The sequence below is a fragment of the Primulina tabacum genome, chromosome 13, assembly GCF_025594145.1.
Source record: "Primulina tabacum isolate GXHZ01 chromosome 13, ASM2559414v2, whole genome shotgun sequence".
Classification (NCBI taxonomy): Eukaryota; Viridiplantae; Streptophyta; class Magnoliopsida; order Lamiales; family Gesneriaceae; genus Primulina; species Primulina tabacum.
In genome coordinates this window covers 37102256-37123365 of record NC_134562.1, presented here as the reverse complement: position 1 = coordinate 37123365, position 21110 = coordinate 37102256, and the positions used below count along the sequence as shown (strand labels likewise).

General features: G+C 35.0%; 3 protein-coding genes across 4 annotated transcripts; 1 reads left to right on the top strand and 2 right to left on the bottom strand.

Moving 5' to 3' along the window:
• Window positions 1-1756: 1756 nt before the first annotated feature.
• On the bottom strand, window positions 1757-6272 carry LOC142523233 (chromatin assembly factor 1 subunit FAS2-like). Of its 2 annotated transcripts, XM_075626924.1 has the most exons (12): window positions 5938-6272; window positions 5707-5818; window positions 4952-4978; window positions 4785-4857; window positions 4467-4570; window positions 4173-4384; window positions 3971-4067; window positions 3176-3248; window positions 2693-2781; window positions 2464-2602; window positions 2283-2383; window positions 1760-2202 (listed from the first exon to the last, which is right to left on the bottom strand). In XM_075626924.1, the coding sequence occupies exons 1-12, from the start codon at window positions 6049-6051 to the stop codon at window positions 1982-1984; spliced, it is 1362 nt and encodes a 453-aa protein (XP_075483039.1). In that variant the 5' UTR covers window positions 6052-6272; the 3' UTR covers window positions 1760-1981. The 2 variants fall into 2 exon arrangements, with proteins under 2 accessions (XP_075483038.1, XP_075483039.1); XM_075626923.1 differs by having other exon boundaries at window positions 1757-2202; window positions 2464-2781.
• Window positions 6273-14459: 8187 nt separating this feature from the next.
• On the top strand, window positions 14460-16624 carry LOC142523069 (putative pectinesterase/pectinesterase inhibitor 51). The gene is made up of 2 exons (XM_075626707.1): window positions 14460-15537; window positions 15770-16624. Exons 1-2 carry the CDS (start codon window positions 14463-14465, stop codon window positions 16456-16458), a joined length of 1764 nt encoding a protein of 587 aa, XP_075482822.1. The 5' UTR covers window positions 14460-14462; the 3' UTR covers window positions 16459-16624.
• Window positions 16625-17186: 562 nt separating this feature from the next.
• LOC142523349 (uncharacterized) lies at window positions 17187-19884 on the bottom strand. The gene is made up of 6 exons (XM_075627120.1): window positions 19702-19884; window positions 19564-19618; window positions 19057-19107; window positions 18368-18459; window positions 18212-18289; window positions 17187-17609 (listed from the first exon to the last, which is right to left on the bottom strand). The coding sequence occupies exons 1-6, from the start codon at window positions 19755-19757 to the stop codon at window positions 17459-17461; spliced, it is 483 nt and encodes a 160-aa protein (XP_075483235.1). The 5' UTR covers window positions 19758-19884; the 3' UTR covers window positions 17187-17458.
• Window positions 19885-21110: the final 1226 nt, after the last annotated feature.

The window sequence follows — 21110 nt, the reverse complement described above, 5'->3', positions numbered from 1 at the left end:
ACTCAACCAATTTTATTTTTAGAAAAATTAAATAAATTAATTAAATATTGTATTTTTTTAGTAAGTAATTTGAGCATAAATTACTTAAAATAGAAAAAGTTATTTTTGAATGATTTATCCAATGAGTGATACTGAACATTGCAATCATTTGTATTTTAAATTTATTTATACAGTTTTTAATTAAACTTATTGATATAGTCAATGCAAAATTTTTAATATAATTTATGTTTTTAATAGAGTTTAGTTTTAATTTGAGTAAAAAAAACAAATAATATATAAATTACATTTGAATTAATATAAAAATTAATTAAATTTAAATTTGAATTAAATGAATTGATATAATCAATTCATTGACTCGTGAGATCATCTCACATAAGTTTTTGTGTTATTTATAATTGGATATCAAATCCGATTTTTAGTTTAAATTTGAGATTTTGTTCTCTAAAATACGAGCTGACTGAATGAAAATTCTCAGTGTCAAACTCATGAACAATGGACACGTTGTGCAAGTTCACAAAAAATCCAAAGGCTACATTAACCACGAGGCCGCGAGATATTAATGTATTGTGCCAAATCTAATAAATAATATTTGAAGGAACCATACTTCCTACACCCAGTAGACTAAAAAACATGTGATCAGGAATTGTGGCTCTTTAATTTTATCAAACCAATAAAATCCGGGACAATTCCATATTTAAGGTCCCTTACTTAATCTCATTGAGGAAAATTTTGAATTTTACTTAGGAATGTTCCTTCAATGTTTCACTTTGAAATTGTCTCATTTGGTTAATGGAGGATCTTTTTGCCACATTTATTGAAATGTCAATGGAAAGAAATTCAGTGGTAAGGATGATTCTTTTTTGGTTATGTTCTTATCAGACCCGTGATTGGTTCTCGGTCAAAGTACTCGGTCCGATCCGATTTTAAAAACACTGGTTTTTCCTATATTTATCCTATACATATTCCGGTTTCTTCATATGCTGTTCATCAATATTTTTTAAAATATAATTTCACCGCATAAACTACATAATAAAATGTAAATACAGTTATCTAGATATGACACCACAAGAAACAACCGAAAATGAAAAGCAAACATGGCAATTTCCAACCAAGAAATGGCATAGAGCTCATCATGTTGGATGCAGAGCCGCCTCACAGCAAGAAAGGTGTAAATGGAATTTAGTATTTCATTTTTTTCACGTGACCCAAGTTAATCTTTCATTTTTACATAATATTTCCTAGTTTAGTCCTTCAATTAACAACATGGTTAAAACATACATAAAATAAAAAAAGTGACACATAATAAACATCCCAACCAGTCAAACGCACCACCAATTTTTCCAAAAATGGAAATACACCTCACTTGATAATATAAGCAACTGATTGTTTGCTAGCTTCACAACATTCTATCAAAATTAATTCACATACATTAGTAAAACCATCTTTAAGTCTCTACAGCTCTCCAGAAAGGTTAAAGAAAAAGACATCTCAGTTAAACTAGCTAGTTATTTCAACTCTAAATAATTCAACAAAGAAAAAACACAAAAAAATTTGTTTTTTTTAACCCTATAGTTAATAGGAGACTAAAGCAAAAAAAATATATGTGAAATTTTGAACATTTTAAAAAATAAAGGACTAAATCGAGAAAATTACAATAAAATGGATAATTAAATAGGAAATTATGATTGGGCTACTTGTTTATTTTCTATTATATTTAACTTTGCAGATAACAAAAGGATTAAATTAGGAAAAATACGTAAAATCAAGAACTAAATATGGATAATTGAAAAATGAGAGATCGGAAACGTAATTAAACGAGGGACTGACATGGGAATTATTGGGCCCAATAATTCCCATTTTCTTATGCTGATTATCACACAAAATACAGTTTGCCTTGTACTCAACCTTTGCACGTGTTTTGGCAATTTGGGAAGGGGCGATAATGCTCGTGAAATTTTACAGATGCGAGTAAATGTCAAAGTCAATCAATGGCCATAGGCGTAATGCGCCTCTTGGCTGGTTTACATGGATTTGAAGGTATCATTGTTGTACTCGGTGAAGTGTGTTTCCCATCCTCACTCTCGTTCTCTCTTTGGGAATTCTCTATCCTTTCCATTCTATCGTCTAAAGAAACCTTGTCCTTATCATTGATGATGGGTTCCAGGACTGGTTCCACCTCAGTAACATCGGTTTGCTTTTCTTCTGCAGAATAAAATTAATATCAGTGCACTGGCATACTTGTATCTATTTAATAGAGAAGACACAGGAAACAGGTGCAAAACCCGGTAAGGTGACAGGTGATCCAAGTTCTTGAGATTCAAATTCCAGGAGTGAGCAGTAACCGTCTTGAGAGGATAAGGCCAAATAATTACCAGTAGGAGACCTAGATTGACACAATTTTAGACTTTAGAAAGTGTGTTAGTAGTATTGAAGGATGTTGCTTAAATATGGAAAGAAAATCACCATGCAATGTCAGTTATGGCTGCATAATGAACCCCAGCTACAATTACTAGTGGTTGAATGCATTCAGTGTCATGCAAGTACAAGGAATTCAAAGTGGCCACTGCAAAAATTAGGCGATAGGGGTGCTTGAAAAATGGAGCTGCAAATAAGACAAGGAGGTTTGGTATCAAGATATAGCAGTGGTGTTGTACCAATCTATCTAAATTGTGAAAATAGATAGGGTTATTACATGTTTTTGATCCCCGCAATTTAAAAGTCATGGGGCAAAAACGTACTGCTACAACAGGTTTGCTGGCACCAGGGAGCATAACTGCAGGCCTGCTTTGAAAACAAGAAGACATCAAACACAAAAGATTCAAATGAAGAACATAATTTCTGATCGGATGCATGTACAGAGAGACATTAGAATCTTAGCAAAGTATTTTGGAGCTACTCTTCGCGGTCACCAGATTAGGAATATACGTAGTGGGCTAGTCAAAAGATAAGCTTGTGTTTGGATTGAGTGATTTGAATTTGGTTGATGGGTTTCAAATTACTCTATTTTGTGAAAATTTGAAATCCATTACATTTATCCATAAACATGTTCAAAATGAGAGCGAAGGAATTTCAAATCAATTGAATTTAAAGTTATCCAAACAAGTATGATGGATTTAGACCATTAATTTCAAATACTTGAATCCAAATGCAGCCTAATAAAATAGAGATTCCTTGCCTGGAAAGATCCTGCCTTGAAAAAGCATATGTTGTGTTGATCGGTTCAGAAGCAGGTGTGCTTTTGTAAGAACCTGGAGTATCGAAAAAAGGATGAGAAAACCATGTAACTGACAGCATCATTTAGTACAAATGAAATCTCAATTAACTTTTAACATTGCATTCATGTAATAGACAGATTAAACTAAGACAGTCTGCTATTAGCCTTGGCTGGATATTTACATAGTGTACAGGCTGTAGCAAAACCTAAGCGAATAAAAGCTTTAAAATCTAAAACTTAATATTGCCCATTCCTTTTATTATGAAAAGGATTCCGTGACACTGGAAAGATGAGTAGTTATAACCATAAGGAACAGCTGTATTCAACTGCAGGGAATAGTTACTGATCCTTCGAAGACAATTACTAGAGAACAATAAGACAGAGAGGATCTGAAGCCTTAAACCATCAAGGGGCCGTCCAACTATGTTATAACCAGGTTCATTTGGCATAAGGACCTTAACTCCTAGCAACCACAAAACTTTCATGGATAATGTTTGGATATAGAAATGGTGACAGAACATTTACCACACACCACATTGCCACATGTACATGGCTCCATTATTTCCAATTGATTTGAATGCTATCTATCTTTCCTATATCACATGGGGAACAGATATCAATAAGCATATTATTTACTATAAAATAGCAGCAATCAATAAAGCTTGTGTGAAAAAAATGTAAATACAAGGCTAGACGAGAACTGTTTATTGAGCCAACTATTGAACATAATGAGAATATATATAATTTGGGCCATACCTGCGGGCACAAGCAAAAATGATCCATCTGGTGACCAAGATAATCTTCGGAAGAAAGATGGAAGTGTCTCATCATGGAAAAGATGGCTTCTGGTAGACTGAAGTGGCAAATCCGGTAAGAATGGTTACACAAGTGTCTCTGAGGGGGGGTGTGTGTGTGTGTGAGAGTGCGTAAAATACAACTAATGCTACGTAATTAAAACCTTAGATTCTTCAGCTATCTGTGGTTCTGCCTTTGCAATCACATGCTGGCAAACATAATTTGTTTTCTCAACAGCTTTTGATTTAGATGGCTTGTTAATATAAATTCGACAAGTTCTATCTGAACTAAGAGATGCTGCATATTTCATTAATGGATCCCATGCTACACCTTGAACGTAGTGAAAATGTCCATCCAAAATATGGTGAACAGAACCTGCATACAAACCAGTATCAATTTATGGTATAAAACTACATATTATCTGGCCTTAGAATTATATTTTATTTATTTGTCTTGCCTTTTCTAGCATCCCATATAATGCATGTATTATCAACTGATCCAGAAATGAGATGTGCACCATCATTTGACCACTGTAGATCTAATACATCCTTGCGGTGAAACCTGAAAGAAGCTTGTTAATCAATATAAGAAGAATATGTAAAACTTCATTATCAGCTCTCTGCCTTTTCAACATGTATAAATACTAAAAACAAAACTTTTGGTTCACGTAGAAATCAGGATGCACAGACTCAATATTGTAGAAACAACTACTCAAGTGCTTACACCAATGAAATGAGGAATTCAGTGTACAAATGAAGTCAGAAAAGATGCTTACACCAATGACTTGAGGACCTTCCACACTTCACCAGCATCAGTAGAGTGTGATTTCCACAAAATCAGCTCTCCACCTACATAAAGATAGACTCAATTTATCATGACAACTTTTGCGTTGAAAGAAGCATTTAGTACGTAACAAGTCTACTTTGTAAAACCGTAACTAACCATCAGCACCAGATGCGAGCTGCTCTCCTGCAATTTAAGAAGAAACTCATAATTCAATACAAACAAGATAGACATTATATAGCTTGTAATTAATATTAGCCTCATAGTTGAACATGAAGGCATTCAAGCAGCAAAGTATAAAATTATTGTTTGTGCCTCAGCTATACTCAACAAAAGCAACAGCTAATATTTTCAAGGCTTGGTTAGATTAGCCCTCTTTCACTCCGCTCCAACAATTTTCAGCCACATCTAGAAATTCAAAAACTGAAAAAGAAACATTACTCCTCAACCACCCCGCTTTACTTTATTTAAGTTCAAGCATCTCAAAGCACCATTAATCCTAGCCAAATACTCTTCCTAAACAGAGAAGCTGATGACACTTGCTTGATAGTGTAATTGAGACCAAAAGCCTCAACTGGCTCTTCTTGCAATTTGTATTCAATGGGTGCACTTCCACCACCTCATCCATATTTCTCAACTATCTCGTGCTCTACAGCGAGTCAACTTCAGCATTCTTATATGGGCAAGATCTAGATGTTTCTCTGTACCTATTTCAATTAAAAAAAATCCCTAGGAATGATAGGATGAATAGGATAAATGCGTACGAGATTACATAACGTGCGTAAAAAAATCTTAGACTAAATTACTACCCCATGAACCAAGTTAAAATTGCACCAATTAGTAACATGCCAGTCGCATTATATCTATTATCAGATACGTCATCCCTTAATAAAGAGCATACCGAGGAAACTTACCTGAAGGCGAGAAGCGAAGTACATTCACAGCAGAATTGTGATGCGACAGGCTGCTTTGATAAGTAACTTCAGGAGCTTTCTTTTGATCTTTGCCGGACATTGTGGCCCATAACTGCATATTTCACCACAGTACGACCCAATTTGGCAATTTTCAAAAAGTCATTCACTGAAAGCGGAAGAAAAACCATACAATTGCCTCTAGTATTTTACTTAATTGGAAAAAAAAATCACCTTGATGTCGTAGTCGGCGCCTCCGGTGGCGAGGATGCCAGAGTGCGGATGGAAATCGCAGGTGAGTACGGGCTTCGTATCGTGCCAATTGATTTGAACCGTTCCACCCTTCATTCTGTCTCTCAATGTAATTATTTCACTAAAAAAATTTTCTCTTTTCCTTTGACAGATGAAATAGGCTTCGAGCCATGAATTTGGAAAGGAATCCGTCGGTGACGAAGAGAGTTGCGGGAATTAGCTTTGGCGGGAAACGGGGATCTGCTCCTGTAGTCTACTGTGCAGTGGACCTATATTTCCTACAGCGACTCCCAATTCCAAAACATCGACTTCCTTTTTTGGATATGGCTTTATTTGTAACCTTATCTATATTTTGATATTAAATTCTAATAATCAAATTGAGCAAAAAAAAATTTTTTAATTAATTTAATTGAAAACAAATCTAATGAAAAAATTTTAAAAATTAATTTAATTGAAAACAAATCTAATGAAAACATGAAGTAAATTTCAAGTTCCAGCTTAGATCACATAATCTTTTCTAATATTTACTCATTGTTAAAATTAATATAGTCGATAATATTTTTTTCTTCTTACGTACTCGGTGATTTAAAATTTTCATATATATTAGCATGAGTAGGTCTCTTGTGAGACGGTCTGACGAATCTTTATATGTGAGACGGGTCAACTCTATCGATATTCACAATAAAAAGTAATACTCTTACCATAAAAAGTAATATTTTTTCATGGATGACTCAAATAAAATATATGTCTCACAAAATACGACCCGTGAGACCGTCTCACACAAGTTTTTGCCTATTAGTATTTGTGACACCTATGTTGTGTGTGAAATAAATGTCATATTTTTTAGATAATTTTTTTAGTAAATTAAACATATAGAATAAAAAAATTAAATTTTAGCCAATCGTTTCAATTTGCAAGAAGTTGATATAATTTAAAAGCTTGATGTGTTATTGAATGTGTATTTTCTTGTAGTGATATGTTAATATGATACGATATGGACACGTTTATGCTTCGACATGTCATGTTTATGCTTACATTTTTAATTTAAGACTATGAAATATACTTTAATTACAATACTTTTCACTATTGCATGTTATGTATATGTACTTACTATCACGGTTCAGGTGTGTCGAGTCTTTAGACTCACTAAGTGTGATTGATACATGTGAGCATATTGTTATGGAGATTGGAGGCGCCGAAGACTGAGTAGGCAGGGCTAAATATGTGCACGCTAACCCGAGGACCATATTGTTTTCCGCACATTATGTTTTTGAGTTACGAGTAAACATGGATATTTTCATACACTTCGTTTTTTTATATGTTGATGGGTTGACAGGACTTTGCATGTTTCATATTTGAATTAATTTAAACGACGGTCTAAGGTTTGATGATTTGACATTTTTAACTCCAGTATTTTCACCAGTAATTGAATACTTATATTTTAAAATGTGTTGCATACATGCGCTTAAATGTAATTTTCGAAAGATAGTTTACAAAAAAAAAAAAAATCTAGTAGTATTTTAGTAGCACAAGTCGTTTCATACACTTCCATGAATTTTAAAAATTATGTATCACGTACTTGGAATATATGTCGATCTTATAATTACATCTATAAGATATTAGAATCATAAAACTGGCTTGAGATACTTTAATTCTTTATATGTTTAAGTGAAAAGTTAAATAAAAATTATGGTAAAATCAAACAACAAATTAAAATTTCAAAAATGTATTTTTTTTTCGTTATCCATTTTAGTTATAAATTACATCGGATAAACTACAATATTTTGAGTTTTAACGTTCAAAATTAAAAAAAAAAAAAATCGCTTTAGTTTAATATTATTTTATGTTACTTTTTTACGCTCTTTTCATGAAATTAATATGTTGAATGTCCATATTATTTAATATTCTGAATTAGAGGTGACAATGACAAGGTCTATAAAAACATGAAGAAACGTATAATATGTAATTCTAAAATTAACATTAAGAGTTGAAATATATTTGGCAAAAATTGTCCATCCAAATTATGCAGAGGTAGTGTCCCCACATACAGCATCGAATCTACCATGGTACGTACAGATCATCGTAATATGACAGGCGAACAGAAGTTACATACACTTAAATATTTATTGTTTATTTATTTATTTGAGGTAAATACTTATGGCTAGAACACATGGAATGGTTTCATTGATCCCTTTAATGTAATCATTGAGAGATCTACTTAGGGTTAGAACAGATGGAAGGATATTCACCACCTGGCCCGCTGCCATTATTGTTACCTTCAAACAAGTACAAGGTTGCTTCGCCTCCGGTCGTCAGCGCTACCCAGTCGAGTTCTGCTGATGGCGTGGGGATGATGGCTTCTGTGCCTGGAGGTGGCTGGTGGTTGTTTTGGCCTCTGAGGATTCGGATTTGCCGTTTCAAAAACTTTACATATTTTACAGCTTCGTCTAGCATGGAAGCAGTGTCCATTTTCATCCCACCAGGTACAAGCATCTGCAAGATTCTCATCTTTTCGCTGATCCTCTCACGGCGTTGTCTTGCAGCAACGCTATGAGGGTCGTTGCTGATTCGTATGTTACGCCTTTTAGGCCTACGGATGGTGGATCTATCTCCACAGGTTGCATCGCAGCAATCATGAACATCATTTCTTTCATGGATCCCAGTTCTTCTTCTGTATCTTCTCCTCCTTGATTTTCTTCGAGCTCAAAATCCATCCCTGGGAGTAATTTCGAAGCTGCTAGTAAATGATCTGATGAAGAATCAATATTCGAGGGTTCTTGAACGTCATGATGACTAATCGGTGGATAATTAGGGCACTGTGTGAGATCAAAAGGGTGATGAAGCATATGATTATTTTCCATTGTTTGGTTGTATGGATCCCAAATATTATCGTCTGTGAACTCATGATGGCCGCTGAAATCCATATATGTTTAGATTTGTGTAAACTTATGATATTTGTACACACAAGATGGGAAATTTGTAATGAATCTTCGGAAGCTTAACGCATTTAACAAAGCTTCTTAGTTTGTGTTGTGTGAGAGGAAATTAAATATAAACAAAATTATTATTAAGGTTGCATTGGATAGTGTTGGAAGATTTAAGTTTTGGTTAGGTATTCATCTTAAGAAATTAACTAAATGATATTAAAATTCAACACTACGAAAAATAGCCGGTGAGTTCAGTAGATCACTTGCTCACATCTAATAGATCTTGAAGCTCTATGGAACTAAATAAACAAGCATTAATGGTCATCCTCATACTATTAAATCTCATCAACGATCATTTATAAGCATATGATTTTTTCTCTTTATTAATAGAGCATAAAAACAGCAAATCGAGATGTTGAGTATTCTAGTTTAGGAAAACACTTTGACCGATTTGAACCTCAATGTCACAAGCATTTATTATCACCTTCTATTTTTGGATCAAAACGGATGACACGTGTCAAATTGTACCATCGCATTAATTGTCTCAATACAAATCATTTATAGTCGTTTAGATCTGAACGTTAATAAACACATATAAAAGACCAGCAATTCTCTAAGGATAAAACACACACACGATTTATCAACATCAATCATTCTCAGAGCTTTGCTGAAAATACTTGAAGGACACTTTCAAAAGCCTTATCATTTCTTTTTAGAGAATATCTTGTGCTACATTACTCATTGTATTCTCATACTTATATTATTTTTGAGTAAGTCTTTGTAACTAACAAAAAGAGTCTTTATATTCAGAAGATTGTTTAAGAGTTGTAAAGAAGTTAATACTAAGAATTTCAGTAGGCAATGTTAACTCATATTAAAGTGGGTGTTTACATAAACTGTAAATATCAAAATCTTTTGATTAATACCTTCAGGAAACAGAAGAATGGGATGTGTAAGCTTTTATCCTTCGAACTTGTAGAAACAATTACTGATCTTTATCGTTCGAGATCAGACATTCTGAATGGCATTTCAATTGTCTATTGATCTTTATCGTTCGAGATCAGACTTTTGCTATTATTATAACGGGTAGATGTAATCTAATATTCAAGAGAAGAAAATTGTGAGGTCTTTATTCACCCTTTTGTGTTGTTATTTACAAGGACATTGTGTATTTGGGATTAGATTTACTTGTATTAATTACCTTCATCCCACATCAAATTGAAGAAACTACTTAAATTAGTTTAGGAGATAATTGTTAATTATATGCTTATACTTTGCTTTAATTCTCAATTTTGTCCCTCTAACTTTTTTTTTTTGGGGCTAATTATATCCATCTAATTATATATTTCATTTTGATTTCGTCCCAAACTTTAGTTAAACATTAAGAGTTGATTATCACTGCGGCACGTGAGGACTACATGTCTTCATTATTTGCCCAAAATTGAACAATCGATCGGCATCCTTATGTTCAATTTGGACACATTGACCATCAAATATTAATGCTGGCCTAACGACTAAAATGAAATTGAGATACAACCTAAAACTTGAGGGATATATTTAACACACGAAACTAAAGAGAATAATATATATGGGGCTTTATATTTCCTGCCACACTACTCAGCCATATGTATAAATAAGTAATTTTTCGGAGCATTAATCTCGAATTCAAGTTATACCAATTCTGCATATGATTTTTTTGGGCACGTTTGTCGTCTAAATTTGTCGATTTTATGTTTTAATTTTTTAAATAATCAAAATAAATTCTCGTTTCAGGGTTTGTGGTTTTTGTACAGACATATCACCAGATACATTAACATTTTCGATACCATAATTTTAATTTTTGATGTTGTGTTGAACTATGGTAGAGTATGATCGACGAAGATGAGAGAGAGTGTGGAGCGTTCATATGTATGAACGCCCATGTGTCAGTTTATTTTTTAAAAAAAAATTGCATACTTAGCGACGATTTTTGAAAAAACCGTCGCTATTAGCGACTGCTTTATAGAAACCGTCGCCGATTTGCTGACACGTGGGCCCCACGTGTTTTGAATTATTTGAACGTCCAAAGAAATTGCGCTAAACGTTGTTACTTATTTTATGTATTGGTTTAAAGTATCCGTTGATGAATATAACCGTTGCAAAATAGCCGTTGCAAAGTAGCCGTTGGAATATAGCCGTTGCAAATTTCAATATAAATAGACACCTTGTACTATACAATTCTTTATTCTACAAACATACAATTTGGCAAACAGATACACTTGAATTTGTTTACTCCAAAATGTCTCAATATTCCAATAGTTCAACCTCTAGCTCGACAAGTGAAAACGAAGTCCAAGTTGAAGTTGATGACGAAGATTATGATCCGGGGAAAGAGCTAATGTCATTGATACTTCAACAAAGTCGACAAATAGTTGAATCATGTCAAAGTAATAACGTGATGCGGCGAAGAAGAAGGTTCATCCAAAGAAATCGTGAAGCCGGGCATGCGAGGCTCTTCAACGATTATTTCTCCACAAACCCGGTGTATCCAGATCAAATATTTTGAAGACGATTTCGCATGCGAAGAGAGTTATTCTTTCGAATAGTGAATGCACTTGAGGATCGTTCACCGTATTTTCAGCAAAGGGACGATGCTGCGAGAAGAAAAGGCTTGTCACCACTACAAAAATGCACGGCTGCAATTCGTCAATTGGCGTATGGTCCCGGCCGACCATCTTGACGAGTACCTACGCATGGGTGAATCAACTGCCATCAAGTGTCTTTTCAAGTTCTGCGGATATGTGGTTGAACTATTTAGTGATCGATATTTGAGAAGGCCAAATGCTGATGATGTTCAACGTCTTCTTCAAATGCATGATGAAAGGCACGGGTTCCCTGGAATGTTGGGCAGTCTTGATTGCATGCACTGGGAATGGAAAAATTGCCCAGTTGCTTGGAAAGGCTAGTTTACAAGAGGCCATGGGTCACCGACAATCGTGCTTGAAGCGGTCGCGTCTCAAGACTTGTGGATATGGCATGCATTCTTTGGTGTCGCCGGTTCACGTAATAATCTTAACGTGTTGTACGAATCTCCCATATTCAATAACGTCTTGCAAGGAAATGCACCAGAGATTAATTTCATGGTAAACGAGACTCAATATACGAAGGGGTATTATTTAACAGATGGAATATATCCGGAATGGGCCACTTTCGTTAACGTTTTTCCTTGCCCGGAGGATCCAAAGAGGAGGCTTTTTAAGAAAAGACAAGAGTCTGCAAGAAAAGATGTTGAACGAGCATTTGGGGTGCTCCAAGCTCGATGGGCAATTGTCAGAGGTCCAGCTCGTTATTGGTACAGAAAAAAGTTAAAATATATTATGTTAGCATGCGTTATTTTACATAACATGATTGTCGAAGATGAGGGGGTTCACGTGACAAATTGGTACAACGATGAAGGTGACGAACCCGCACAACCCGTCCAGGGCTCAAACCGAGGATTTCATGAATATCTCCGAACAAATTCCGAAATACGTGACACTCATGTGCATCACCAACTTCGTGCCGACTTAGTTGAACATATTTGGTCACAATACAACAACAATCCTTGAATTAGTATTTTGCATCTTCTGTTAAATTTAATTTATTTTCTTTTATTTTTATGCAAGTGTTATTTATTATTATATGTTGTACCGTTTTATTTTAGGTTTATAATAAATTTTTAATTTTAAGTAAATGACACTCATAAAATTAAATTATTTTACGTATTGAATATATATAAAAAAAATTATTATTAATATAAAATAATAATAATTTAAATTTCTTAAAAAATTTGAAATTGAATTTATTTAATGTAAAATAAGGGTAAGATGAATGAGTGAACAGCGGGACCCACAAATAATGAGTGTGAATGTTAAAATGAATGTGGGAGAATAGATATGTTAATGTAATATGTATGTGGCATGTGAACCCCACGATTTTTGATGAGATGGTGGATGTTATAATATCCATCAATGCGGATGCTCTAATCATAAATACATGGGTGGGTACGAACTCATGGGATCATACAAAGGATTACTGAAATACTGGCAGAAACCTTAAAAAGCCTGAGAAATTTTGGTACGACTGATTACGTCACCTTTTTTTGTTTGTTTCTCTTTGAAAAAGTCATCACTGAAAACGAGATGATATATACTCGTCACCTTCCACAAAATGTACTCGCAAGTGTTGTGACTTTGCTTTTGAAGTATAGATAGAAAAAAAAAATTCATTTTATTATAAATATTATGGAAAAAATAATATTATAATTGAACATATGATTATTAGTTAGTAACTCTTAACATTTTATAGATAAAAATGACTTTTTACTTGTATCATGTACAAATTGCAATAGTTTATGTATCAGTTTTTTCAATTTAATAATAATTTATTTACCAATTTTTTTTAATATTTATTTATTTTTTATTTCTTAATGTAGGCAGGCTCAATTAATATAATTTATTTTTAATATAATATATTAAATTAATCTATGCCATAGAGGTTACTTTAATTTGCAAACATATAATGTTAAAAAAAATTAATATCAGCTGGAAATAATCAGTCGACTCAGGTACTGCATGCATGCAGGGGGAGTGGACGACCCGGGTCCATATATTAGAGTGGGTTAGACCAGTTTGTGTATGGAATTCCAACAGCCCCGCCCCATCCATTTTCAACTTTGATAGTCCAAAACAAGAAACCTGGCAGCCCCTTTTAGTTTTAAATTTGAGTTGGGCTAGTCTTTTCCTTCCTCTTTTCTTTTTTTTTTCTACCACAAAACTTAATAGATTTTTCGAAATTGGGGAAAATATTTCTTAATGATTCAATTAAGGTGTCTTTGATAACGGTGCAGGGAAAAATGGAAATGGTTGCTTAATATTATAAGCAAAATGGATAAAGCTGCTTTTAATTGGAGATTATGTCGATTCAATCAATAGTCGTATGTGTGATTTCCCAGTTAGATAGGATATGGTCAGCTCGTATCTAAGGACGTAAGTTAATCTTCAGCTGCTTCTATCATTCTAGCTATTTGAGTCTGATATACCAGACTTGTTCGGTGTGGTTTATCCGATGCAAATGGTCTACGGATTATTAGTGGGGACACTTTGAGTTGATCCAAAAAATAATGATTCGAATTCTAAGATAGATAAAAAAAAAAAAAAAAACCAAGATGTTGCTTCCCTCGTTTTCTATCACACACTCCTTGCTAGGTCAAGTCTCTCCAAATCTAAACCCCACCCGATGACTGATTGCACCACCAGTCAACCAAAAGGAACCCATCACTCATAGATCTGATCTGCGCCGACCGCTGCTTCCACTTTCCATTCTCTAATTCTTCAGTGGCCACTCCTTCAGACCATTCCAAACCCGTGAATCCACTTCCAATCGCTAGCCTCCGAAATTGCCAGATCAAATCTGAACATTTTTCTTAAAATAAATACCTATTTGCTTCTTACATCGCCAATTAATACCCGTAAAATCGATCGATAAAGATCGCTGTTGATTTTTATTTTTCTTCTTATTATCCACATTCTTCGTTTAAGAATATCGGCCTAATTGAAAGCGATGCAGCTCCGAAAACCTATAAAATCCTCGCCTCCACCCATATCAGACCCCATCACAGACAATTCTAGCAAATCTCGGAATTTGAAATTCTTCTTCATTACAATGGCGACGATTCTTACTTTAACAATCCTGTTACTTGTTCTATTCATCACGCTCTCTTCCGCCCGCCACCACAACCACCACATCCGGAAGCCGTCATCTCCCCCGCCTCACACCGACAGCTCACCGTCTGACAATATGATTCACGAGGCCTGCAAGGCCTCGCGTGACAGTCCAACATGTGTATCCTGGCTGTCCCAGTCAAATAACGTGCCCGCAGATGCCACCGTTTCGCAGGTAATCCAATCCGCCATGTGGGTCACCACGCAATATCTTGAAAAGGGTCGGGCCATGGTACAAAATATCCTGGACGGGTCATCGGATAACCAGAACAGGTCTAATGCCGCCAAAACGTGTTTGGAGCTGCTACGTTACTCAGAATACCGGATAAATCTGGCAGGCGGAGCTCTGCCGCTCGGCAAGATCAAGGACGCGCGCGCATGGATGAGCGCGGCTTTGGTGTACCATTACGACTGCTGGTCGGCGCTCAAGTACGTGAATGACACGTCCCTAGTGGGCAGTACCATTGCGTTCTTTAATTCTTCTTTAATCTTGTCCACCGGCAATGCGCTGGGGATGATGGTGAATTATGATGTTTTCGGCGACAAAATTGGGTCTTGGGCCCCACCCAAGACCGAGCGCGACGGATTCTGGGAACCCGGATCAGATTCTTCAGGACCCGAGGTGGCCGGTGCAGTGCTGTCTGAGCTCAAGGCGGACGTGACTGTCTGCAAGGACAGCGGCGCGTGTGATTACAACTCGGTGCAGGATGCGGTGAATGCCGCCCCGGATAGTGCCGGATCGGACAAGCGGTTTGTTATATGGATCAAAAGCGGGGTTTATGAGGAGACGGTTCGGGTTCCACTAGAGAAGAAGAATGTTGTGTTCTTGGGTGATGGCATGGACAAAACAGTAATTACAGGTTCTATGAACGTGGGCCAGCCAGGGGTGTCCACCTACAACTCCGCCACAGTTGGTAAGTCGCCGGTCAAAGTTATATTCTTGTAAAATCTTTCTTAAAGCAAGATCATATGCGTTTTGCGAAGAAATTATTGCATTTCTATGTGATGTGGTTAATAGTATAGCATTTAATATTTGAGATGGTGAGGGACGTGAATGAATTAGTTAGTTGGTATATTTGCTTTTTTAGCAATAAATATGGTATTAAAAAGTTTGAGTTTATACATGGGATTACTTACACTTAACAGGAGTAGTTGGTGATGGATTCATGGCTACTGGCCTCTCAATACAAAATACAGCGGGCCCTGATGCCCATCAAGCTGTAGCTTTCCGATCAGACAGCGATCTCTCTATCCTCGAAAACTGTGAATTCGTTGGCAATCAAGACACCCTGTACGCTCACTCGCTTCGCCAGTTCTACAAATCATGCCGAATCCAAGGCAATATAGACTTCATATTCGGAAACTCAGCATCTGTCTTCCAAAATTGCTCCATTCTGGTTGCCCCTCGACAACTCAGCCCCGAAAAAGGTGAGAACAATGCCGTGACAGCCCATGGAAGAATCGACCCCGCCCAATCGACCGGCTTCGTTTTCCAAAATTGCTTGATCAACGGTACGGATACATACATGGCTTTGTATTACAGTAAGCCGAGTGTGCACAAGAATTTCCTCGGAAGGCCATGGAAGGAATACTCGAGGACAGTTTTTATTCGATGTACATTAGAGTCTCTTATTACACCGGATGGGTGGATGCCTTGGAGTGGCGACTTTGCGTTGAAAACGTTATACTACGGCGAGATTTCGAATTCGGGGCTTGGATCGGATACATCAAAACGTGTTTCCTGGAGTAGTCTGATCCCCGCTGAACATGTCGATTCGTACTCGGTTCAAAATTTCATTCAGGGTGATCACTGGATTCCTACATCTTTTTTATGAACTTGGAATTAGAAGCAAGAATATATGATAGACATGTGACCATCATTAAATTGTTTCATTAACTGTTAGAAGTAAGAATATATTCTAGGCATCATTATTTTTCATCCGTAGTTGAAAATAACTTTTATGCACATATGGTTTTGATTCACATTCCAACTGGTTAAATTCCTTTGTGTCAATTCTTGTAATATTCCACGATATTTGTACCCTCTAAAACATTATATAAGTCTACTGAGAGAGATAACATTTCATTGTATAGAGCCTATTTCTTTTAGTTAATCGGAGGAATATCCGTACTAGTGTTTTAGGGTTCCCCGCCAGTATAAAAAAAACATATCTTTTTCAGTTTATAAAATTAATATATAGAAAATTTAGAGCAAAACTACAAGTAGAGGTGCGGATATATGAAGATGATTAACTGCGGATAAATGGTAAATGAGAGGCATTGTCATCAAACTCAAATGAAACAAAACTTCTTCACAATCATACTTAGTTCTCTCGGCCGATACATGAAATTTCTAGAGCCGCCCCGCCACTGATATGGAAGACCAGAAACTATGGAAATATACTCTTTTTACAAAATACTCTACTACACCGAGTAACATACCTAGGACTTCATCAATGCATAAATTATATGGAAACTTGCTCCACATGATCAAAAGATAACCAATCCATACTCCACCCCATCTCACTGGACAGAAAATAAATCTAGATTCTGCTCAATCCAAGAACAAAATTATCAAAATTTATTGCAATCTATATTTATAAATGCAAAGAAGCAGGTGCATTCGAGACTCTTGTTTTACTTGCTCCTGCCCTATAAGCAACAATAGAAACCCAACTGGCTGAAAAATAAACTCAACAGGTTTACCACAGCCAAAATGCATGTGAAATAACAATAGTTGATTCTAGCAACTGGTAAATCAAGATGTGGTCTGGTTAAATAGAACCTAGTTTTATCATCACAACCAAAATGTGCTGTTACATTTGAAAACAACACTCAATTCTCAGACTCGGAAATCTTTTCTTCTTTGGGTGGTGCAAATTGCCGGGTGAGCCGAGATCTTGTCCACGGATCCAGGGGAGCTCTCTCCGGTGGCTGTGGGTTTGGTGGCTTGGATTGTCTGAGTTCATTTTCTCTATCTATAAACCTGCCAAATGATAAATATGTGTTGCCAAACAGAGCGAGAAGATGCATTGACCCTGCTCGGAAAAAAGTGTTTTGCAAGTTCAAGTGTTTTTTCGCCAAAATTTAACCCGTTAATCCACTAAATTGATATAAAATCCATTCTTCTTCTTTTATTATTTCCAAAATACTACATTTTTATTTTTATGAATTTTTTATTATTATAAATAATTTTTTTTGTTAATATAAATTACAAATTGAAAGTCTTGTTAACACGTTATAACTTTTTTCATGTTACCGAACTTACTGATTTAATACATTAATGCAATTATACAATTCCAATTTAATATTTATCAATATAATTTTGTTGCCATTATAATATACAATCATTAAATATGTTATTAATTACTACTTGATGAAAAAGTAAAATTCATTCAAAATAAAAACACTCATAAACAGACGTTTTTAGCTTCTGAACACGCACTAATCATTTATTTCTCAAATGTCAATAAAAATATTTTTTAATGGAAGGAATAAAAAACACCATTGATTTCAAACGACATTGTCAAATATATTTATATTACCAAGGAAATCAAAAAAGATTGAGAGCGAACATAAAAAACTTACTCAATATAGGCCATAGGTGCAGCATCACCAACTCGAATTCGAGTTCGTAGCAATCTGGTGTATCCACCAGCTCTGTCCCTGTGGTAGAAAAATTTTCATTTAATTATCACATTCACAGATTAAAAGCAACCAAAAATTAACAGATTTGACATTCACTTGTATCGATAAGCCAACTCTGTAAATAACTTGTGAATCACATCATCCCCTCGCACAAAGGCAGCAGCACGCCTAGCAGCACAGAGAGTACCCTGTTATAATTGAACATGCAAATCAAAAATCAAGAAACAAGCAGCTTACTCAGATGTAAGCATCAAATTATGAGATCCGTTTTTTTAAGAGAGAATCTTCTTCATTTAACCCAACAAAGAAGTAGAACTGTATACGGAGATAAACATTTTGTTTTAATCTTTGTGATGCTTCTCGCGTGGTGCAATATAAATGTCAAAGATGATCAATAATCTTTCGAAATAATGAAGACAGAGAAATACATGAATCTGAGTATATTATCGTTTTATGCCACTCATTCGAAAGTGGTAAATTATACTCCAATAATACTTTGAAGGTGATTTGCCCTTTCTGAGGAATGACTCAGACATCCTATACTACACTACAAAGCCCTTACATAATTTCTTTCTCAGGCATCCAATCTGGAAAGTGGATGATATTATAATCTTATATACTAGTCTTCATGGCTTAGCATTAGCTAGAGTCGAAACATGCAAAATTCTACATATTTCAGAGTTTAGGAAGCAAAAGCATTGTTCTTGAAAGATTAGAGATCCAAAACATCAATTTAAGCGTAGAACAATACATTATACGCTTACATTATTTAACAAAATTCATACCTCCTTTCCAAGTTGTACCATGTTATCTGCGAGCCTCCGGACTTCTTTTGCCTGTAATCAAAGAAATAAACCAAATAAGAAGAGTAGGATTTAAACACATAAAAATGTCAAACCCAAAATAAACCTTAAAATTAACTTTAACCCCTAAGAGTTTCTTGGCAGATTGTTCATCAAACAGAACAAAGACATGAACACCCAACCTTCGTCGAATTCACATATAACGCTAAAACCTAAAAACCAAAACTTTAATAACGCAGTGGCTGCAATAGAATGAACTTAGCTCACTCACGCAAGGAAATTGCATTTATTTAAATAATTTTTTTCGCTCTAGTCTAGAGCATTAATCCTCGAAGTTTCCCAATAACACGGATCAACAAGTAAAATTCATGCGAAAACATATAAAAATTCAAGCAAAAAGATCGAATCATTCCACCCCAACAGTAAAACCCCAATAAAACCTTAAACTTTAAAAGAACGGGAAAATCATAGGAACTGCAGATCAATTACCTTGGCAACAGTGGTTTCTATGCGCTCGTGCTGAACTAACTGCGACACCATTGTCCTGTGATTACAAGATAAAAACTTTCCTTTGAAAAATCGGAAGAAAGATAATGAAATTTCTTTCAAAAAAAATTTAATCATTACCTAAGCATTGACATTCTATGACCAGTGGGCCGATTGAGCTTCCGGAATTTCGTCATTTTCACTCACTTACAGAGCAGCGAAGAGGAAATTGAAGAACCCTGAATTTTGAAATCGAAGAACGAAACGTCGAAGCCCCAGAATCAGTGCCACTATTGGACTTTACACTGTAACTATTTTGGGCTTTCGCAATCAATGATTTAGTCCAATTTTCATATAATTTTAGATGGGCCTGCACATATTAGGGATTAGAGAATTTGAATGGTTTTTGTCGAATTTGTGAAAATTGTGTCGAAATAGGAGGAATTTAATGGATTTTTAGTATGAAAAAAATTTAACTATGGAATTTAAATAATATTATCTTGATATGATTGTCAAACCTGTATTAGTCTCATCAACACTAAACGGATATAAAATATCGAAAATTCATATAAATTTTCAATGAGTATCTCACTTAATTACATATAAATAAGTAATATACTAGTCAAATCATTTATCTCTATTTTTCATCATATATCCCTATTTTCTTGTGCAGCTGTTAGTATAAAGTAGTGTTTGTAAATATTTGAGTAAGTTATTATTGATTTTTCATTTGCGAATTTGTAAAATAAAAGTTCATAATCAATTTTTTAAGCATTTGCAAACACGGCCTAAGATATCTCAACCATAAAATACTCAAAGTAACTATATATATGTATATAATATAGTATATTATTATACATCAAGGACAAAAACTTTTGTGGACGGTCTCACGAGTCGTATTTTGTGAAACGGATATCTTATTTGGGTCATCCATGAAAAAATATTATTTTTTATGCTAAGAGTACTACTTTTTATTGTGAATATCGGTAGGGTTGACCGTCTCACAGATAAAGATTCGTGAAACCGTCTCACAATAGACCTGTTGTGGGGACCCGGACGCTAATTCCAATTTTAGTCATTCTTAGGAATGAATCAATCAATTATTATACAATCAATTATTATACACAGGGTCTAAATTTTTTTTTTTAAAATACAAAGCGGAAACGTAATGTAATTTACTTCAAATTACATACTAAACATAAACATACAAATCTTGTATTGTCTACAAGGATTTAACTAGGTTCAACTATATATCAGTGCTGAATCCTAAGTTGCTTCGGAGCACGGATCTCCACGCTATCTAGTCCAGCCTCGTTCTCTTCTTGACCCTGATCCTATCCCACCTGTTGCCATGCACACATACAAACAAGACAACAGCCGGATAACTCCGGTGAGAATTATATTCTCAGTATAAATCATGTATACATGCAATTATAAAATCGATATAAAAGCATATAATAGATATTTCTAACATGTATTCAAATTAGAAACATAAATCAATATCAAGAATAACTCCTATTCTAAACATGCACCATCATCAGGAATATAAA